Source organism: Puma concolor, chromosome E2, assembly GCF_028749965.1.
Source record: "Puma concolor isolate L17-30 chromosome E2, mPumCon1.1.hap2, whole genome shotgun sequence".
Classification (NCBI taxonomy): domain Eukaryota; kingdom Metazoa; phylum Chordata; class Mammalia; order Carnivora; family Felidae; genus Puma; species Puma concolor.
In genome coordinates, this window is record NC_141681.1 from 2773055 (window position 1) to 2794815 (window position 21761).

Sequence of the window (21761 nt, forward strand, 5' to 3'; positions counted from 1 at the left end):
TGCCCTCCCCACCTCTGCCCCCCCCCCACTTGCTCTCTTTCTCTAGAAAATAAACATTTAAAAAAAAAAGGAAAGAAATTAAACTGTTTGACCAAAGATACCTTGAAATCAAGTAAAAGATCTATGGCCGAAAAGCTCCAACTACCCACTTTTTTCCAGGAAAGTTTAGGGTCGAAAGAGGGAAAGTTTCAAAAGAGCGACTCATTCTTGGAACACACTAAAGCCGTTATCTCTAGTTGTCTGATTTATAAGTATGATGTGACAATGCTCGAAAATCACCCGAAGATGCTTGGCAGCAAAGGTGGCCCTTCGAGCGTGGCAGCTTTAACCGGGAGCCCCCAGGGCTGGCATCGAGACAGTGTGTTCCTGGTCCTGGCTTTGTGGCTGCCGGCTGCGAGGCCTTTGGGTCTGGCTCAGTCTGGGCCGTCTGTGACTTTTTTGCCAGCCCCGCCCTCATCCAGATGCCCAGTCCTGCCTCGGGATGCTGGAGCCCGTGCCTGGGGGGGCCGGCGGTGCCCTTGTTCTCTTCCACACGAGCCCCCTCCCTCCTTTTCCAGTTACTTGAGTGTATCGGTTTTTGAAATTAGGTATCGATCCAGTTACAAAAGTGGTAGCTCAGTGCAAGTAGATGTTTTTTCGAAGGCCGAAGGCCGCCTTGTGGTCTGACTTGCAGGACTGACAGGGTTCCTCACGTACGTCTTGAGTGAGAAAAGAAGGAGAGTTAGAACAAACAGAATTCTAGGAGCACGCGCATCTGCCTATGCTTTCTCAGCTCAACGTGAGCGAGCAGGCTGGTCTAGACTCGGGTGCCCTTGCCCTGGCCCCACGGGTCCTCTGCGGGCGCGCCTGTGTCCCGTCCGGACCCCAGCCCGTTTCTCCGCAGCCCCGTCCACCTCTCGAGTGCTCCTGTGGCCTCGGCCTTGCAGTCTCGGCGTCTTTGTGGGCGCTGCAGATCCCACCCCCTCGCGGCGGGTTGACCTCTAGCCCCTGAGATTTGGCCACGTTTGCTTGCGCTCTTCAGAAGGTCGTGAGACTTCCCATCTGCCTGGCAGATGACCGTCTGCGGGACTGACCGGGGAGGCGCGAGGGACAGGGTCACTTTACCAGTCGAGCAGCGGATCATGACTAGATGTTTGTGTGTATGTGGGAGTGAGTGCCTTCTAAAATCACGAGATTTAGGAAAAACTACTCCTCACTCCACTGCCAAGCACAACAGTCCCTGTCAGTTTCGGTAACTTAGTCTTTCTTCTACGTTTTAAACAGCTAAAGCCACGTTACACGTGCAGTTTGTGAACTCTTAGTTAATTTGACAAGTGTCTGTTCGTGTTTTCATTTTCGTGATCATGGTCTTTAATCTGAGCTCCAAAATTGACAGCATGTTGAGCCATCTTTGAAGCCTAATTAAACGTCCCCTACCGCCGCCCCACATCAGCCACCTTCGCCCCCACGCCTGCCGCAAGGCCCCGCGTGGCCGCAGGTGCCTTCTCAGGGACAATCCCACCGCAGGCGGATTCCGGGAGCAGAGCTCGGCTGCCCGCAGGTGGGGTGGTGGCGCCGGCCCGGGGCGCTTGCTCCCGCCTCCCAGCCTGCAGCCCCGGAGTTCCAGAAGCCTCTGTTATTTGCGAACAGCTGAATAACGTCCATCTGCTTTTCACATTGTCCTGTCCAGATATGAGTCACTTCCGCTTTCAGGCCAGATGGGGTTTTCTCTTTTTACTTTTTTGCATAAATCCAAATATTAAATCCTGGAACATTTAGGTGCACGTTGCTGTCCTGTGGCCAGGGAGAATGCTGACTGCATTTTTCTGTGTTCATTGACTTCGTATGTTCTCTTGTTTGAAAAGGGGGGGAGTTCTGGGTAAGAGTGATGTCATGTGGGTAAGTTTTAAAAAATACTGATCGGGGAAACAGAAAAGCTGTTTATTTGCTGACGTTCTGACTGAGGAAGCCAGACAGGAACAGCATGCGATTTCACTGAGTGAAAATAAGGAGGTGTGCAACCTCAAAATGTGTTTTCTTTGTTTTGCCAGAAAGGAAATAAACGCTTTTTTGTTTTTTGGGGTTTTTTTTTTTTTTAGAGTAATTCCTTCCTGTAAGGTGCTATTTTAAGCTTAAAATACTCCAAACCGAATAGGTTCTAGAATCTCCCAAGGTGCATATCGACCCTGATGCAACTTTACAAAGTGAGGGAGGCCTAGGAGAGAACACTTCAGCAAGTGAAAGGTCTTTCCAGCAACAGCCCATAACCTTGGAGTGCAGGGACCCGCCTCTTGTGTTTTCTGCTCTGTGCCCAGCCCCTGGAGTTTGACCTTGCGCACAGCAGGAACCTGACGGGACATGTTGGTGAATGAACAATTGTTGGTTTTAGAGCAAGGATCGCACATTTTTTCTGCTCAGATCCAGATAGTAAATATTTTTGGCTTTAGGAAGCATAGGGTTTCTGGCGCAACTACTGGGCTCTGCTGTCGTGGGGTGGAAAGCAGCCACCGACGATGTGTAAACAAATGGCATGGCTGTGTGCCGGCAGAGCCATTTACATAGACAGGCCGGGGGCAGCCTCTAGTCCGCCAGCCCTGCTCGGAACAGCGTTGCCCACTAGAACCCTCAACGGTGACCGAATGTTCTGTGTCTCTGCCGTACGGTATGGCAGCCACTGGCCACATCTGGCTGTTGAGCACTTAGAATGTGATTAGTGCAACCGAAGAATTGGATTTTTAATTTTATTCCGTTGTAATTAATACAAATTTAAGTGGTCACATGTGGTTAGTGGCAACAGCATCGGGCACCGCAGGGGTTAGAACCCTCCCCAGAGCAAGTTGCACAGAGCAGTTTGTTGTTCTCTGGGAGGTCTGTTCACAGTAAGGGAAGAAAGAGTTCTGTGGCCCAAAAAACTGGGGAATTGTTAATAAGAACTGATTTATTCATTGCAGGACTGCTCAGAGCCTTTGATGTGCTTATGTACATGGACAGTTTCTCGAATTTTTCTCCTCCAGGCTTTTTTTTGTGTGTGTGTATTTATTTATTTTGAGAGAAAGAGGATGGCAGAGGGACGGAGGGGGAGGGAGAGAGAGAGAGAAAGAGAGAGAGAGAGGGAGGGAGAATCCCAAGTAGACTCTGCACTCAGCGCAGAGATCATGACCTGAGCCGAAAGCAAGAGTCGGACCCTTAACTGAGCCACCACGGCGCCCCTTCCTCCAGGCTCTTTGACTGTGAAGCTTTCTGGGCGTGCCCGTGAACACCTTCGGGCACTGGTGTTCTTGGAGGAGACGTTGGAAGACTGTTCGCGTGGCGGTCCGGGACATTGGGCGTCCGCAGGACGTGGAGCGTAATCGTTTCAGAAGTTGACATCAAGTGTTTTATGTTGCACAGCGAGATTTTAAAGCTCTGTAGAGATCCCCATAGTCCACTGCCAAGGCATGTCTAGGAATAGCGAGCAGTGAAATGGGGGAAGGGGCGTACGACCCGCACGTGTTGAAGCTCTGTATCCGTCACGGTCTTGCCTGACTAGCCACAGGGTGGATGACTAGACTGTCCCCATCTGCAAGAAACATACACTGGAGGAAGCAGTTACAGGAGCACTTGAGGAACTTTGCTATTTGAATCAGAAATAGGACTTACTGCCCTTCGTGTGGTTTGGGAGTTTGCAAACTGTATCGTGTTTGTAAATGCCTGTTTTATCTTCAACACGTATTTGTGCTCAGATATTTGCATTTTACAAACTTAATTTGCATCTTCAAACTTAAGCTTAAGTGCTGGGAACCTGATTGTACCATTTTAAAGTGTTTTTAAGTTTTTCTTTCTTAATGTTTATTCATTTTTGAGGGAGGGAGAGAGATTGAGCGTGAGTGGAGGGGAGGGGCAGAGACGGACACACAGAATCCGAAGCAGGCTCCAGGCTCCGAGCTGTCAGCACAGAGCCCGATGCGGGGATTAAACTCGGGAATGGCGAGATCATGACCTGAGCCGAAGTCAGACACTTAACCGACTGAGCCACCCAGGTGCCCCTGTACCACTTAGTTTTGAGGAGAAGGAGAAGGCACCCCTGTAAGTGGCAGGGAGGGGCGGGACTGATGTCTGCAGGAAGTTCTCACGGTGCTTCGGTCTCTCCTCTGCCACTGTCCGTCTGTGTGGCTGCGGCCTCGGACAGGCCCTCTCTGGTCTTCCGAGGCTAGGAACCTTCGTCACTTCCTCCGTAACCGCTGCCTTGAACCCCTCCGGCCTGGCCCTGTCCCAGAAGGATATCCGTATCTGTTGATGAAGAGACCCAGATGGGACTGTCTGGGCACTGGTGTCTGAGACAATCACAGCCGAAGACAAGGCGCGTTAGTTTTTCAGAAACCAGAACGGATCAGAACTGGTCCTTAGTCATAATTAGAGGCTGTGCTCTTGTGCATTCAAGTCAACTTACGTTCTCTTTGCGAGTACCGTTCTCTTCCTTTTCTAGGATTTGAATTTTTGCCCGTTTTTTTCTGTTCTGCTTTTCAATTCACCACTATTCTTGCGTGTGACTGCTCTGCGCCCCTCCTCAGTTCCTCTTCTCAGGCGAGCACGCCGCAGAGGAGAGTGGACTGCGCTGGCCTCAAAAGCCTCATTTTGAAAACTACTGAAATACCAAATGCTAACTAATATGTACTTCAAGTGTTATTTCATTTTTATAATTTTGTCTGTTGTTGTTGTTGTTGTTTTTTGCTTTTACAGTGAGTGTTGAAAAGATAGACCTGAAGGGATTGTCACACACAAAAAATGAAAGAAATGTTGAATGTTCCTTTGAGGTAAGATGTCATGTTTCGTTTTGTTTTTTTTTCCCCCTTTTCTCCTCTGAGGGATAGGATGAAAACCTTTGCCGTGATCAGATACTTTGATTTATCTAAAGGGAAGATGGGCCTTATAGCCAAGCACCGTGCCAGTGTCGTGGGAGGGCAGAAAGCCAGGCGTGGGCCGCAGGCGGGCCGTCTCCAGCCTGTGCGGCTGTTCCCCCCCACAACCGGGCCTCGGCAGCCTGAGTGCTAAGCGTCGTCTAGACTGCTGTGCTCAGCTGCTGCTGGCTGCTCACCAGAGTTGGCTGAAGCAGAGACTCCGTGTGAAAATTGAGACACGCTGTGTATTAGGATTGGAGGCACACAGTAACGGTGGTTCGGTGGCCTCAGAGTGTGCCAGGAGGCAAGCTGGGGAGGTCCTTCGGGGCCTGGGCTCTCCCAGCCGACTGCTTTGATCCCCTGGGGTGCAACCCCGAGCCTCATGGTCCAGCGTGGCAGCCAGGGCTCCAGTCGTCACATTTTCATTCCAGGTAGCAAGAAGAGGAAGGGAAAGTTTACTTTTCTCTTTCTTTTAAGGAACATTCCTAAAGCAGCCACAGGTACTTCTGTTTCTGTTTTGTTGACCCAAACTGAGTTTCTTGGTCCCACTTAGCTGCAGAAAAGGCTGGGAAATGTATTCTGGTGGCCATGTCCCCACGGTTCTGTTTCTTACCCGCCATGTTGTGTGAGGTTCTCCTTTGACCATGTGCCTGAATACTGATTGACAAGGAAACCTGCTTCCTGCATCCTTGTGGGGAGTGTTCTCAGGAATCAAAGCTTCTGGTTAGTATCTAGTATGCATGCTGTGTGTGGTTCACTAATTTTTCAGCAGCTACATTGAAATACTTGAAATACTTTTACCACTAAAGAATTAAAATCTTCTTTTGATTTGGGAGATACACTGCATTATGGGGATCCGTTGTTCCTGTTCTGCTATGCATGTGTCTTCGAATATACCGGAAAGACTTGCCTAAGGTTTTGGAGGTTGTCAAAACTTGGGACTGGCACCCACGTCTCAGCAACGGGAGAACCTTGGAATCCTGAAATCTTTAAGGCCTCAAAGGGGCGGGACTTAGCAGGTCCCTGGGACCCTGAGCACGTTTCCTGTCCCTCGTGCTCTGTGCCTCTCTGCCATCTCTCCCCTAGGGGTCCCCCGCCTCCGTGGGGTGGAGCCGTTCTGGGCTAGGGGGCCCCACTCAGCCCATCTAGTCATGCTAGGCTTCGATCTGCCCCCGTCCTTGGGCCCACGACCTGGGCTTGTGGGAGGTGTGGTGACTGTGTCCGACACGATGCCCACACCTTCTCTCTGAAGACACGAGCTTTGGTGAAACACACACTTAGCCTCTTGTGGCCCCTTGGAGGAGGGAGTGATGGTCAGGGGTAGGGAGGCAGCGGGCTGGCAAGAATGGGGATGCAGTGCCCTGAGTCCCCTGCAGGTGAGCTGCACGACTCCGACAGGAGCCTGGAGCCCCGGCCTTGTGGCCACGGGCAGCTCCGAGCTGGCGGCACCGGACCTGGGAGCGTCGCCCGGTGTGGATGCCGTCACACGGGTGAGGTGTGTAGTTGAAGACGTTTCTATCCCAGTGGGTAAGCTGAAGTGTTTTAGCACTTAACGCAGAAGCTTCGGTTTCTGAAGAGCTCCCTCCTCCTGATGTGAGAACTGGTGAAAGTATTCTTGTGTTCGGGAAAGTGATAATCCTCCAGTAACCCGGAAGTCCAAACTGGTTTTTCTTTTGGGGTGCTGACTTGATATCCTTAAGGACTTCACAGCCCAAACCGTCTTTGAAGGCACAAAGGAAGGACATAGTCACCATGAAAAAAATATTATTTATAAAACACTTTGCGCAGCTTAAACTGCGTGCTTGTTCTGTGCTGGGCTTAGAGGGGTGCCGCTGATGGCTGCCGTTTATGCGTCAGCTTGGGGACTCCTGTCCCGCAAGGAAGTGAGGCCACCTGGGGGCTGCGTACAGTTGGGCATATAACTGGGAACTCTGCTAACAGCGTGTGGGTGGCCTGGGGACAGCAGTGAACCTGCCTTGGCTTACCCTTCTATCATCTGGAACGACCCCCCCCCCACCCCAATATAAGCCCCAGTGGATTTTTCCGTTTTAGAAATCAACAAGCCAGCCCTCAAGTGTGTATCGAAAGAACAGTAGCGTAGTCCAGGCAATTTTGAAAAGAAGACGGTTGGAAGCCGCACACTCCTGACTTTAGGACTTGCTACTAGACCCCAGGGGCGCCGGTTTGGGGGGTCACCACAAGGTCGGGGGGCGTCCTCAGCTCTGAGTCCATGGTTAGACTCACAGGCAAACGGCCAATTGGCAGGCAGGCTGTTCAGTGAAGAAAGGATGATCTTTTTTTCTTTCTTTCTTTCTTTCTTTCTTTCTTTCTTTCTTTCTTTCTTTCTTTCTTTCTTTCTCTCTCTCTCTCTCTCTCTCTCCCTCCCTCCCTCCCTCCCTCCCTCCCTCCCTCTCTCTCTCTCTCTCTCTCCCTCCCTCTCTCTCTCTCTCTCTCTCCCTCCCTCTCTCTCTCTCTGTTTTTCTCTCTTTCTCTTCTCTTCTCGATGTTTATTTTTGAGAGAGAGAGAGAGCAAGTGAGTGTGAGGGGGGAAGGGGCAGAGAGAGAGAGAGGGAGGCCACAGAATCTGAAGCCGGCTCCAGGCTCCAAGCTGTCAGCACAGAGCCCACCATGGGGCTTGAACCCATGAACTGTGTGATCATGACCTAAGCCAAAGTTGGATGCTTAAATCAACTGAGCCACCCAGGTGCACCAAGGATGGTCTTTTCAACAAACAGTTCCCGAGCGAGCACCTATATGCAAAAATAGGAACCTTTTTTTTTTTTTTTTTTAATTTTTTTTTTCAACGTTTATTTATTTTTGGTACAGAGAGAGACAGAGCGTGAACAGGGGAGGGGCAGAGAGAGAGAGGGAGACACAGAATCGGAAACAGGCTCCAGGCTCTGAGCCATCAGCCCAGAGCCCGACGCGGGGCTCGAACCCACGGACCGCGAGATCGTGACCTGGCTGAAGTCGGACGCTCAACCGACTGCGCCACCCAGGCGCCCCAACAAAAATAGGAACCTTGACCAAACCTCACACCTTATACAAGATGACTTCAGAACTGGTCATAGTCCTAAACGCACAGCCTAAAATTATGAGTGTGGAAGAAAGCATACAAGACTGTATGGCGAGGCAGATTTCTTCACAACAGCACCAAGGACATGATCCATAAAAGACAAAATAAATACATTGGACTTGCTCAGGATGTCAAACTTGGTCCCCAGAAGGCACCTTGAGGGCCGCCTGGGTGGCTCAGTCAGTTAAGCATCTGACTCTTCGTTTCGGCTCAGGTTATGATCTCACAGTTCCATGAGTTCGAGCCCCACATCAGGCTCTGTGCTGACAGCTCAGGGCCTGGAGCCTGCTTCAGATTCTGTGTCTCCCTCTCTCTCTGCCCCTCCCCTGTGCGTGCGTGCGTGTGCTCTCTCTCTCTCTCTCTCAAAAAGGAACATTTAAAGGGGCGCCTGGGTGGCGCAGTCGGTTAAGCGTCCGACTTCAGCCAGGTCACGATCTCGCGGTCCGGGAGTTCGAGCCCCGCGTCGGGCTCTGGGCTGATGGCTCAGAGCCTGGAGCCTGTTTCCGATTCTGTGTCTCCCTCTCTCTCTGCCCCTCCCCCGTTCATGCTCTGTCTCTCTCTGTCCCAAAAATAAACGTTGAAAAAAAAAAATTAAAAAAAAAAAAACATTTAAAAATTAAAAAAAAAAAAAAGGCGCCTTGAGGAGGTGCAAAGACAGACCACACACCAGGAGAAGGTGGTTGCAAGTTACATATTTGGTAGAGTTTTTATTTAGAGTTTGTAAAGAACTTTCCAAACTCAGTGATAAGAAAACAACCGAATAAAAAATGAGCCAAAGATGTGAACGGACATGTGAGCAGAGGACGTGTTTGGAGGACGGATGTCCCAAGTGAGTACATACTCCGTCTGTCTCACTAGTCGTTAGGAGAACGTCAGGTAGACCCCTAGTGAGGCTCTGCGTGCCCACCTGGTGGCCGCAGCTGGGGACCGTCCCCACACTGGTGGGGCGTGTGCACAGGGCTGCAGTGTCTTCACAAGGTATCTGGTAGTTGTCTACAAAGTTAAATATTTCCCTGAAGTCTGACCCCTCAGTTCTTCTCCAAGGTGTTGATCCGCAGGAAACAAAAGCATTTGTTCCCACGGAGGTTTGTACAAGAACGTTCACGACAGCTTTACGTGTACCAGCCCGAATATCCGTCCACAGGAGGGTGTGGGCCTACCCAGAGTGGAAAGGACTGAGCTGTTGCTACACCAGCAATGTGGAGAATGTGCAAATAATGACACTGTGTATGAAAAGCCAGAGCCCTCGCCAGAAAAGAGTGTATTCTGTCCGAGCCCACTTGCAGAAGGTTGTAGGAGGTGGGCACTAACTACAGTGACGCAGGAGCAGCCTCCTCAGGAAAGGAGGAGGAAGCTTCTAGAGGTGACGGGTGTGTTCACTGTATCCACAGGAGTGATGGTTTCCTGGGCATAAATGCGTGCCCAAAATTACCGAGTTTTACACCCTTTAGATAGGTGCAGTTCATCGTCTGTTATAACTCAGTAAAACTTTTTTTAAAAAGCTACCTGAGGATTAAGCCTTTCCTTTTGCCCACAGAACCCTCACTAATGAAAATTAAATTGTCCGTTAAGTGTGGCATCTCTTGCACGGAAATAAACAGCTCCTGTTCTGGGACTAGAGCAGGGAGAACACTTCTAGGGGCGTCCTCCGCGCGTGGCGGTGGGCCTGTGTGCCGGCAGCAGAGGGGACGCGGGGAAGCCCTCCTCCTGCCAGCCTTCCCGGGTCCGGGAGGGGTCCGCGGCCCCTGCCCACCGTCTTCGCAGTCCTGTTTATCTCCAGCTTTAACTTGTACATATCCCTGTTTTCCAGGAGACGGATGAAAGGTGTCTTTTATAGGAGGGCCCGTGTAGCCGGATTGAGATGCCGTCAGCGTGTAAACCTGTACCTGCAGGTTGCACTTTGCGTTTCCTGTTCTTTTCCATGGGGTTGGTTGTGTCTTTTGCGGAAGTTGCCACTGCTAGTCACTGGTTACTGAGGAGAGCAGAGCAGGAGGCAGGAAGCAAGCGACTGGAAACCCCACGTTAGTACGTAACCACGTACGTGGGAAATGTCCGCATTTACCAGCTTTCTCCCTCTCACTGTTAAGACACTGGAATAAGTGAACCTTTTTTTTAATGAAAAGATTTTCTCGTTAGATGTGAGGATAGAGAGGGGGAAAAAAGACCAAAAGATGACCCAACCCCTTGAAATACTTACTGGACTGTAGGATTTTAATTGACTTAAAAAGAACTGTGGAACATTATTAATGAAAAAAAACATTCTTTTTGTGCCATTCTTTCCCAGGAATCCAGGCATTACGTTTATTTTAGTGCTAGATCTTTTCTTTGGAAGTTTTATTTTTTCACTTCAAAATAATCTTGACTTCTCTGAGTACCATCTCAGCGTTGGCAAAGATGAGTCCTGACCACTATTTTTTGAATTAAGTTTCTGTTTCTATCAGCTCTGTATACAGAGTGTGGAGAGTTCAGTAATTCTGCATCCACGGCCAGGAGGAGCAGGGAACAGCGTGTCTTGATGTGTACCACAGTGGCTGCGTGGTAGTAGTGTGACTGTGTGAGGGTTGCTGATCCTGGAGCCACGTGGCACATGCTCAGGGCTTTCCCTGGAATTGTCTCTGTTTGTGTGCCGGTTTGGTTCCTGCTTAAGGAGCGGTGCCTAGAAGTGGCTTCACCCTAGGAGTCCCCCAGTCGTCCGAAACCCCTCATCGCACTCAGTCCCGGCACCCCGTTGCTTCCATCTCCGAGCTGCGACTCTGCTACCGTGTGGAGCGGCGGTCCTTGGTGGGCACGCGGCTCTCCCCTCACCACCACTTGCCTCCCTCCATGCAGGCACCATTGCCTGTTCTCGGGTCTCATGTCATCCTTTGGTGGCTTCTTAGGGCGCTCCGGAGGTACAGTGTGTGAGGTCTGTATGCTCCTGGCGTGCTGCTGAGAACACTCAGTTGGCGGCTGGACATCACTCTTCCTTAGGAAATGGGGAGCACTCCTGTCTCACTGGTGCTTTTCAGGGTTTCCTCAGTCCTGGGTGTTTGCCCACTCCTCACCCATGCTTGGCTGTGGATCTGTTCTCATCATTGTGCTGGGACTGCATGGACCCTTTTAACCTGAAAACTCACATCCATCATTTGGGGGCCTCGTCCTGAATCCTCCCTTTTGATTTCCTCTACTCTGCTTTTCTGTTTTCTTGCTTTGGAACTCCTGCTGTCTGCATTTTGGATCTCAAGACTGGTTCTTTCTTTTATATTTTTCTCTGTTTTCTTTCCCTTTGGTATTTCGGTCCACTTTATGGAAGACCGCATCATCTCCCCTCTCTTCAATGGAATTTTTCACTCCTGTCCTGTTTCCATTTCAAGGAACGCTTTTTCTCTGGTCGTTCTTTTTTCATAGCATCCTCTTCTTGGCTATGCTCTCTTCTGTAGTTCAATGAGAATAGTAATGATTGTTTTTAGTTTTTTAAAACTGTTTTCTTCTTCGCACATGGCCTTTGTTTCTACCAGGCCTACTTGGGCTCTCCAAGGCCTGGTGCTAGATATTCTAGTGCTGGGCCCACCTGCTCATGTCGGCTGTGGCAGGGCCTCTGGCTGAGGTGCTGTGGGCGACACAGGGACGTCGGGGATGGAGCTGAGAAGTAAGTCAGGGGACTGAGACATAATGTGACGTAGTCTATCTGTTTTGTGCACGTTTTGCATTTTGTTTATTCTTGGGGTATTTTACAGTCTGTCTTAGTAGCTCTTTGAATAGGTACAAGCGACAGGAAAATATTGTGCCATAATTTGGCAGGTTTTTTCCTTGGTGGTACGTAAGATAATGGGGTAGCTTACAATTGGTGCCACCTTGGATTTGATGGGACATGTGTCTAGCACGTGGCATGCCATGAGGCTGTTCTGTGTCCATGCCCCTCCCGGGGCCTGTGCCCTCCTCTCGTGCAGGGGTGTGGGCCCGTGGGGAAGGCTGAGGGTGAGCGTGAAGGAAGCTGTGTCAGCTGTAGAGCATGGTGGTGCCGAGGCCGGCCTGGAAGTGAGCCCTTGCTTTCTGTCTGCCTTAGGCTGAATTATCAGCTCCGTTGGGAAGTAAATGGAAATGTATCAGGAGCTGACACCTGCAGTGATTTTGCCTGTTGAAAGCACATGACTTCTGGGGCAGCAGATTGTCTGTTTCAACATAATGTGATCTGTCCATGCTGCGCTTGTTGCTTGGGCGTTGGATTTCGTGTTTCGTGGGGTCTAAGATGCATTCACGGATGTGTGAACGTGAACAGAAAGAGGCAGACTCCGACTGGACTCAGTCCTCCCTGGTCTGAGAGGCACGAGGAGAAGAGAGATCCTCCACCCCGTGTTGCACTTTGACAGACGCGGGACGTCAGCAGTGCTTTGGGCTCAGCGTCTAAGGACCAGAGCGTTCCTGCCTCTGGTCGTGGATGGTACTGGTATTTCACGGGCAGCAGCTTGCTCCAAATGTGTGGCCGGTGTCTTGAGAGTTGTTTGTCTCACGCAGGAGCAGGTTAGTTAAGTGCACCTTGTGGGGTCCATCTGGGCGGCGAGGCACATTCGTTCAGAGAGCGCCAGCGTGTGACGCGGAGAGGCCGCCGCGCGCCGGAGCTCCGAGGTCAGGGGAGGAGCCCCTTTCCTCAGTTGGCTTGTGTCTCGTGGGAGGTTGGTGAGACGGCCACCTTCATATTTGTCACGGCAGCTGTGGGGATGGAAGGGACTCGTGTGGATTTTGGCGGAGGAAAGGGGACGTGGGGGGCTGTCAGCAACCACAGTGGGCTGTTTCTTAGAAGGAGCTGGCAGGAGGGGGGAGCAGAGGGGGGGCACCCAAACTGCCACGCTCTGTCTACTCCATCGCTGGAAACATAATGCGTTCTTTTTCGTCACTTTACTTCTGAGCTTGAAACCCTCCAGTGGCTTCTTCTGGATCTGAGGGCAAAATCCCTGCTTCATGGTCTAACCCCTCTTGTCGTGGCCCTGCCCGCCTCACCCCTCACACCCGTGCGCCTCTTCCTGTGGTGGACATGCTACTTCCCAGTTCAGGCACCTGAGTGCTGCTCCCCACCCCTGCCCGCCTCCTCCCACCCCCACTCACCCCCACCTCCCCCCACCTCCATTCACCCCTGCCCCTTCTCACCTTCCCCCCCCCCCCCCCCCCACTTGGTGGTGCCCACAGGTGGTCAGGAAACACTGGAAAAATGGGAGGGAGGTGACACAGCCCTCCCCCCAGGGCGCATGCAGTCCGTCTCGGGAGACCCGCTTTGACCCCGGAATGAAATACAACCTCCCACCCCTCGTGTGCGGGTGAGTAAGTGCAGTATGGACAGTCTTGGGCACACGCGGCACTGTAGAGCTTCTTCCAGAAAGCCCTTTCTGGTGCTTTCTACCCAGCCCGTGGCCCCAGCGCTCTGCTAGTTCTGACTGGCCCGGGCCTGTTCTGTCAGGTCCCCGAGGGCAGGGGCCTTGTCTCCTTCTGACCTAAGAGGAGGTGCACTTGAGGACGGTGGGCGCTGGCATACACGGCCGGTCGTAAGGGTCAGCGACTGCGTACGAGTTTGTGGAGCCAGCCTCAGACTCCATGCTTGTGAGTAATTGGTGATATTTGAATAATTGCACACGACAGGAAGCTGAGCCTTCAGGGACTTGAGCCAGGTGAGCTTTCCTCTCACGAGTCAGGGGATGTGTAACTACCCCGTTCACAAGGTCCAGCACACTTAGGGCTCATCGCACTCACTGCACCTGTGCCCACGAAGATTCCCCGGACAGGTGCGTTGTGAGTCACACATGTGGCGTCTGTTTTTAAGGTTTGTTTGTTTGTTTGTTTTCAAGGTCTTGTGGTCTGATTCTTCAGTAACATCAGTAACCAAATCTTCCTCTGAAGTGACTGAATTTATGTCAAAGGTAAGGTGATTAAGGGCTCTTCAAAAATTAAAAGGCTCTTGATAACACTGCAGAGTGATTTCAGTGGATTGCTTCCTTCAGCTGGCAGAGCAAGTAATTGGTGCATGGCCATAAAAGCCTGGTCCCCGGTGCCGCGATCCGATCTCCCTGCAGTTGTGGAGAGCACGAAGACGCAGGACGCTGTGGCCTGCACAGGCAGCTGAGGGGTGTTTGGTGTGGTTACTCTGCAGCGGAGGCTCAGAGAGACTCCACCTGCTTCCACCTGGGTCTGTCGTACATACTGGATTTTCCAGTTGTTTCAACAGCTGTCACCTGAACAAAAGGTTCCAGTAGTAACTAAATGCCACTTGACATGTGTACATACATAGGCACGTGTGTGCCTTTATGGCTAATACGTGTTCGGAGTCCACTGGCCCGGGTCAGAGTGGTGAACCTCTGTCTTTAGCCAAAGCAGGTGCATCTTAATGAGTCCCCTTATTTCATGGAGTGACGTATGTAAGGTGTCTCCGAAGCGAGTGTTACGTTTTTCACTATAAAGTCAAGGACGTAATCCTGTAGGAGAAAATCCAGGTGATGGGTCCTGTTTTAAAAGCTCAGACAGAAGTTGTTTGCTGGCGCCTTTCCTCCTGGCCTGTGAGCCATGCTTTCTGGGATCACTGCCCCTCCCCCTGGATGCACTTTCCTCTGTCACACTGAGAACGCTACATTTCCTCTCCTGTGTGCCTGGCCTCTCGATTGGTACGAAGTCCATCGCTCTGGCCTGTGGTGATGCAGGCGGGAACTTGGACCCGCTGGGTGGGCGCAGTGCTGCTTGTCTGCTGGACTTTGGGCTCCCTGGCCTCCTTGGGGATCTGGTTTATTGCCTTTTGTTAATTCTGGAGGATTCTCACCCATGATCTCTTCACATGTTTCTTCTGCCCCATCCTTTCTCTGGCCCTGGGATGTCCGCTCCATGCACCTGGACCTTGGACATTGTCCACAGCCCTTGGGTGCTCGGTTTGTTTTTCTTGCTCTTTCCGCTGTGTGTTTCGGTTGGACAGTTTCTGTTGCCCTGTTTTCAAGTTCCCTGGGGCTTCTCCTCACCTCTGCCCAGGCTGCTCCTGAGGCTAGTTAACGTGCCGAGTTCTTCATCTCTGGGACCGTGGTTTTGTTTCCCTGGGTTTTTTTTGTTTCTTCTAGCTTTTCTGTTTGACACGTCTTCTACTCAAGTTTCCATCTCTCTGCTATGATTTCCTGTTTGTTCATGTGTGTTGTCTGTGTTCTCACTAAATCCTTCAGTATGTTAATCATGGTTATTTTGTAATCCTGTCTGATAGTTCCAGCATCTGGGTTATCTCTGAGTCTGGCTCTGATGATTAGCTTGACCGTAGTTTTTTTTCCCTCTTATTTTTTCCCCCTGTATCTTGCAATTTTTGACTGAATGATAGACATCGTGCTTAGAAAATGTAGAAACCGAGGGAAGCCATGTATCTGCTTGGGAATGGGCGCCCTGCCGCTGCTCTCAGGCCCTTGGGGGGGGTCCTCGCATTGGTCCAGTCAGGAGTTGAGCTGGGTTTGGGTTTTGTTGCTGCTGTGGGCTTGTGTACCCTGCGGGCTTCTGGTCCCTCACTGCACCTGAAGCCGGGGGAGGGGCCTGCAGTGTCAGAGGTTCCTGTCAGTGGTCCGACTTCATTCTTAGCCCTCAGTAGTCCTCTGTGTCCATGGCCCGGAGGGGCTCTCCCTGAACCGGAGGGGAGGCTGCGGTCACTTGTTGCTTGGTAACAGACGTAGGGGTGAGGTGTTCTCCATCCCCTTGGTCCAGCCTCAGTCCCAGGCACGGGGCCCTGGGGGGCTTTCTCGGCATCCCTGCCCCTTTCTTCCCCAACAGTGGCTGATCCCGGCTTTGTCCTGGCGTAGCATCCTCTGCCCAAGAGGGTTTTTGCTTTTTCGTCAGGGCCAGAGGGTCGTGCGCGTACTGCCTTCCCCCCAGAAGCAGGGCGTCTCTGCCTGTGGCCTCATGCCAAGCAGACTCCCTCCCCTCCTGTAGAGGCAGGAGGGTATTGCTTCCGCCTCATCCCTAAGGCTTAAGGGCTTTTGTCTCGGATTTAGAGAAGGCTCCAGGAAGAGGCATTGGGGGTTCCTGCCAGGCCCCCAGGGGTAGCCAGCCCCCACCTCTGCCACCCTGGGGACTCTCTCCAGTCTCCTGTGGAAGCAAGCTTGGGAAGGAGGGCACGCTCCCCTGGTGTCTGGGGCTCTCGCCTGACTGATGTTTGGCCCACACTCAGCCTGCGGGAAGTGTCCCATCTTCTGACCTCTTCTGCCTGCTGGCGTGGTGGCCCCCTCTTCCTTGTGCTCTGCCACAGAGATGGGTCATGTGTTTTGTCTCTCCTTGGAGGGGCAGGTCCCTCTTGAAATTCAGTTCACATAGTGACCTCGCAACTTAGTTCTCTGATGGGCTCACAGGAAGGAGATTGTGTAGATGACCAAGCTTTTTCCTGAAGCTGTGGTGGGAGTGATGTTCTCCTGTGGCTTTCCCATCCCGAGTGGAAGTAAAATCCCAGAGATCTGAGACAAGGGTGGGCTATAGTGTCCCACAGATGTCAGCACCCAGGACCTACCCAGTTCTCAACCGCAGGGGTTCCCGTGTCAAGTGAATTTTGACAGACCTCCGATGCTTTTCTGTCTCTTTCAGTTACCTCAGCTGTACCCTGAAGAAAATCTGGAGAAATTCATTCCTTGCTTGGCCGGCCCAGATTCCTTTTACGTAGAGCGAAGCCACATGGATCTGGAAGCGGACCTGAGGTAACGCGCCACCGTGCCCCTGCACCCGCGGGCCAGGGGTGCTGCCCCGTGGTGCCTGCCCGTGGGCCTTGTGGCGTGGCCAGGGCTGGGCGAGTGCACCCCTGAGCCTCGTGGTCACCCCAGCAGCTCTTGAGGGGACATGTTGTGTTCAGCAGTCTGGGTCTCTGTTTCGCCTCCATGGATTTTCCTCCCTTACGGAGAATTGAAAGGCATGCTTTCGAAGATACGAGTAAAGGAATTTCATAGTATATGTCACTGTTTAGTGTGATTTTGACAGTTTGATGAAATGAGGTCCCGTAGTGGAAAGTTGAGACTGTTGCAGGGCAAAACAGGGCCCGATGAGGTCCCCCGGCCAGCGTCCCCCAGCCGCAGAGCGCGCCCTGGCTCGGTCAGTGTGCGGAGCGGGCAGGCCTGTTGCCTGGGTCCGGGCCGGGAGACCCAGCCCCTGCGACGGAGGTGGCCCCGGGGGGTGGTAAGAGTCGTAACGGGTCCAGCCGAATTGAAGCAGAAAGAGTACGGGTTGTGGTGCTTTTGTTCCCCTCACTCTAGTGTGTGTTTCTCTTCATTGGAAATTAACATTTGTCTCCCAGTGAGTTTTTGGGAATACCACCTTAATGCTGATAAAACCACTTTGTTTAATTTTTAGGTATTTGACTTCATTACCTTCTCACGTATTGAAAAATGACCACATTAAGAAATTTTTCAGCACTTCGTCTCCCACCCAACAGCTTCAAAGTCCAAGTGAGTTTGTGAAATGCGATTAAATACATAAAACCGTTTTATTGTGTGTACACTTTCTGACATTTATTGTAACTTACAGGTCCTGGCACCCCTTCCCTTTCCAAAGTGGGCACCGTGATGGGCGTGTCTGGAAGGTGAGACGTTCCTGGGTAACCAGCACGTTTCAGGTCAGGGTGGAGCTTCTGCTGATGATGTGTAAAGACTTGTTCCCAGAGTGAAGTCATTTTTGGAGTTGGTCTCGAATAATGCTGGGAGAGGATTGGATACAGATGCTCTGGTTTATGACTTCTCCACATAGAGAAACAAGTGGTTTTCTGAGCTACTGGAGCCAGAATTCACAAGGACCCTTTATCGCAAATGCCAGTCTCCGGGCCCCACACATTCTAGGAAACCAGAATTTCAGGGAATCTTCTTTTTTATAAGCAACCAGGGAGCGATTGTGGCCATGAGGTGGCACAGCCAGTGCTCCAAGGATCCTCTGTCAGCATGAGGCCCGACAGCAACTGTCGCAGTGCTCAGGGGACAAACGGGCCATTAAAATGGGCCCGTGTCACAGTCACACAGGTGCACAGATGGTGTGACGATGCCGTCAGGTAACGAGGCCCGTGGAAGTGCTGCCCTCTTCCCCTCCGCGTGGCACAGAGGGAGCACGCGATACACGTGTGGATTTGCGGTCTGGTGTGAACGGGGCCAGGGCAGAAAGCCGAATGCGGAGCGCTCCTCTCAGCCCGCTGCTGGGACTCGGTCAGAAAACACACATTCAGTTGTTAAAGATGTAGGAGTCCGTTCTGTCACGTATGACAGAAGTAACAAATGAGACAGTGAAACCAAAAGTCTGGCGGTGACACACACGAACACATATACGTGTGCATACGCTCCAATGTGAGCATACGAATGCACCTGTCTACGCACAGATGCGTGTACTCACGCACACCCTACAGATACAGAAGCGTGTGCACATATGTGTACGTGTGCACAGCTACGGACGCCTTCAGGGTGGTGGTGTCGGGGAGGGGCGGCGGCAAAAAAGGGCTCTGATGTCGGCAGGGGCTGGGCCTCCCGTGCAGTCCAGCCTGTCGGAGCTGGCCCCCGTGCCCCTCTCTCTCGTCCACGGCAGCAACCACCTGTCTGCTGTCCCCACAGGCCCGTGTGTGGCGTGGCCGGCATCCCCTCCTCTCAGAGTGGCGCCCAGCACCACATGCAGCACTCAGCCACCGCGGCCGCCTTGCCCCACTGCTCCCACGCGGGGGGTGCCGGCTCAGCCCTGGCCTACCGGGCCCAGATGGACACGTCGCCCGCCATCCTGATGCCCTCCAGTCTGCAGACCCCTCAGACCCAGGAGCAGAATGGGATCTTAGACTGGCTTAGGAAACTGCGCTTGCACAAGTATTACCCCGTCTTCAAACAGCTCACGATGGAGAAGGTACGTGGGTGACCCGCAGGCAACGCAGTCTTCCTCTGAGCTCGTTCCTAGCGGGCTTGAGTTGGGTGTCTTGCCATCCATGCTGTGGAAGTCACACGGCCTGGTATTTGACACCTACGGGTGTGTGCCCCAAGTCCTGCACGCTCACTGGAGGGGGGTGGTGGGTTTGGATTTGAAGTCTCCCTGCAGCCAAAGCAAAAACTGGAACAGGACTGGTTGTAAACATGTTTTTTTAAAGCTAACTGTGGTCTCCACAGGTTAGATACTCCGTGCAATTTGAAGGACATCGTATCCCCCAGCGTCCCTGCCATCGGCAGGAATGGGGAATTTCTGGTGCGCACGCTCCCTTCCGGTGCAGGAAGGGCCCATTTTACAGGGGTCCCGAATGCTTGGACCCAAGGGAACAACCCACTGATGATCTGGCTCGATTGAGGGTCATAGAACCAAAAGGAATAGATCAGTTTTGTGTCTTTCGAGCAGTTCTACATAGGGATAGTTTTTTACAATAGAGAATTTTGGTGAGCATTTTTTCGTTCTAGAAGATTCTGAAGTTTCTTAAGTCTTGGTGTCTTGGCGATAAAACTAAATGAGGCCTGTAGCAGTGTTTGAACTGACTCCCCCTGCTGGGTGCAGTCACTCGGTGCTTTTAGCTATGTAAAAATTTCATGTGTCCAAAAATCTGCAATTGAACCTAGAAATCAAGCTTTTAGTACCTAATAAAAGACGGCTCTTAAGTATACAGTAAAACCTGGGATTGCGAGTAACTTGTTCCTGTTCTGCAAGTGTTTTGCAAGACGAGCAAACATTTCTAATAAATTTTAACTTGATAAACGAGCAATGTCTTGCACTATGAGTCGTACATGATGTTGAACGTCACATGATCACAACTGAGCCAGTGGTTCTTGAAATTCGCTTCGATATGAGTACTTTGATTACAAGCATGTTTCTGGAATGAATTATGCTGACAAACCAAGATTTTACTGTATTTGTAATACCCTTGGCTTACGATTCATAACTCTTGAAAACCACATTTTGCCAGCCTTGCCTCATGGTCAATTTAAAATGTTACAATGTAGGAGTTGAATTTTAGCCATAAACATCACCAGTGACATTACGGAACCAGAGTGTTGTGTTTTCTTGGTGTCAGACCTCCGGTTAGCTAGCCATTCGATTCAGATGACATCTGCTCTGCTCTTCTGGATCACTTGCTTGAGGACAAAGTGGCTTTGTCCCTAAAGTGGTGGTGTTTGAGACAAAAGTGCTGTTAAAAGAACAGTCCCTGTCCGCAGGAGAATAAATGGCTTGCATTTGGGGGGTAGATCCCAGAACAGGAGGGGGACACTTTCACCGGTCCAGTCTCTGTAGAAGTGGAAACTGAGGGCATTTTCTTTACTTGCCTGTCGTGGACCTTCCAGGTGCCCCGGCCTCTGCAGGCGGTGAGTGGAGGGCCTGGGGGACACGGCCTGTGAGCCTCATGTGTAGAGTGACCGTTTCGTATTTTGAACAAGGGACACCATATCATTTAGCAAGTGACCTCATGTTCCCAAGGCTTTCATTGTCCAGTTAGGTTTGATCCATTTACCTCTCCTACTGGTAGAATGCATTTATTAAGTTATGTCTCAGGTTCTTTGTTTTCAAAGTTGATTCTCAATAACTTTGTAATTTCTTTCTTCTATGGAAGTTTCTGAGCCTTACTGAGGAAGATCTAAATAAATTTGAATCCCTCACCATGGGAGCAAAGAAAAAACTCAAGACTCAGCTAGAGCTGGAGAAGTAAGTGTGCAGCTGCAGAATGTGTGTGTTTATTTTCATTTCTAACATACGGGGGGGGGGGTGTCTCCTGATCAGATGGGGGCCCCCAAATGTGGGATGACGATCAGGTGGAAACCTAGGCGTTGAAAGAATTCACCTGAGGCAGAGCAAAGGAGATAGAAGTCTACTGAATGCACCAGGGAGCAGGGGCAGGACAGCAGAGGAGAGACTGTCTGCCAAGAGGCGGTAGGGGAGGAGGCTCTTCCTAAAGGCGGAAGATGAGGAAGGACTGCGACGCCTGGAATTCTCCCATTTTTGCTAACTGTGCCTGGTTGTAAGGAGCACGCTGGTCAGTTAGGGCCAGTGGATATTTCAGGGTGGGTCTGGGCCTGGCTGTCTTCGATCCACATTACATCGCCCAAGCCTGTTTTCCTAAAAGCGGCCTCTACGCTGAACAGGTACCAGCACTTGTAGTTAAATGCCATTGATTGGATTATTTTGATTGCTTATCAAAGCTTCATTAATGCTTTTAAAATTCTACAGATGTGGTTTTGGTGTGCCAGGCAAGGCCCTTGGCAGTGAATCTGACCAGCCACAGTGCCTCGTTTTCCACACCTGGGGACATGTGCGGGGCAGTCACCCCTGTAAGGAATCTGCACGAAAGCAGTTCCTCCACAGAGGACCTGAGCGCTCACTTGCTCACACCCTTTCTTGCCACACAGGGAGAAGTCAGAGAAACGGTGCCTGAACCCTGCAGCTCCACCCCCGGTCACCGGCAGCGGAGTGGCTCGCGTCCCCCCGACCAGCCACGTGGGTCCCGTGCAGACCGTGCGAGGCGCCCACGCTGCAGGTAGGTGTGGACGGACGGATGGGCACGGGTGGCCGTGATGCAAGATCTCGGGCCCTTCCTCTTGAGAATCGTTAGATCACAGACCGCACCCTATTGCCATTTGCATAATTTTAGTCTATACGGTTACTTCTCATTATTTTGGCTTTTACCGTCTCCACCGCTAGAAAATCGAAGGGACGTTTGGGTTAGAAGCTGGAGGCTCGCCTGAAGGTGTTGGGGCAAAAGAAGTAGAGCCAGAAGCTACCTGGCAAGAGGGAAAGAGAAGGAAATCCCCAAAATAGATGAAGATACTCTTCTTCCCCAGGCGGGTGCAGAGAGGTCATGTTTAGGTCCTTGGCCCGAACTGCCCGGCCTGCCTGACCGCAGCCTCCCTCTCGGGGGACCTCTTCAGACG

The 21761-nt window shown here is 51.6% G+C and overlaps 1 protein-coding gene across 5 annotated transcripts in view; it reads left to right on the top strand.

Moving 5' to 3' along the window:
• Window positions 1-21761, top strand: part of ZCCHC14 (zinc finger CCHC-type containing 14) — a 61198-nt gene that overhangs the window by 29941 nt on the left and 9496 nt on the right. For 4 of the 5 annotated variants that reach the window (XR_015244595.1, XM_086688734.1, XM_086688732.1 and 1 more), the window contains exons 3-10: window positions 4699-4772; window positions 13749-13820; window positions 16492-16601; window positions 17248-17342; window positions 17422-17476; window positions 18486-18765; window positions 20447-20538; window positions 21240-21367. Coding sequence is in view for 4 of the 5 variants with exons in the window: in XM_086688734.1 (XP_086544860.1) it covers window positions 4699-4772; window positions 13749-13820; window positions 16492-16601; window positions 17248-17342; window positions 17422-17476; window positions 18486-18765; window positions 20447-20538; window positions 21240-21367 (906 nt within the window). In the remaining variant the exon portion in view is untranslated. The remainder of the gene's footprint in view (window positions 1-4698; window positions 4773-13748; window positions 13821-16491; window positions 16602-17247; window positions 17343-17421; window positions 17477-18485; window positions 18766-20446; window positions 20539-21239; window positions 21368-21761) is intronic. The other variant, XM_086688733.1, reaches the window with a different exon arrangement.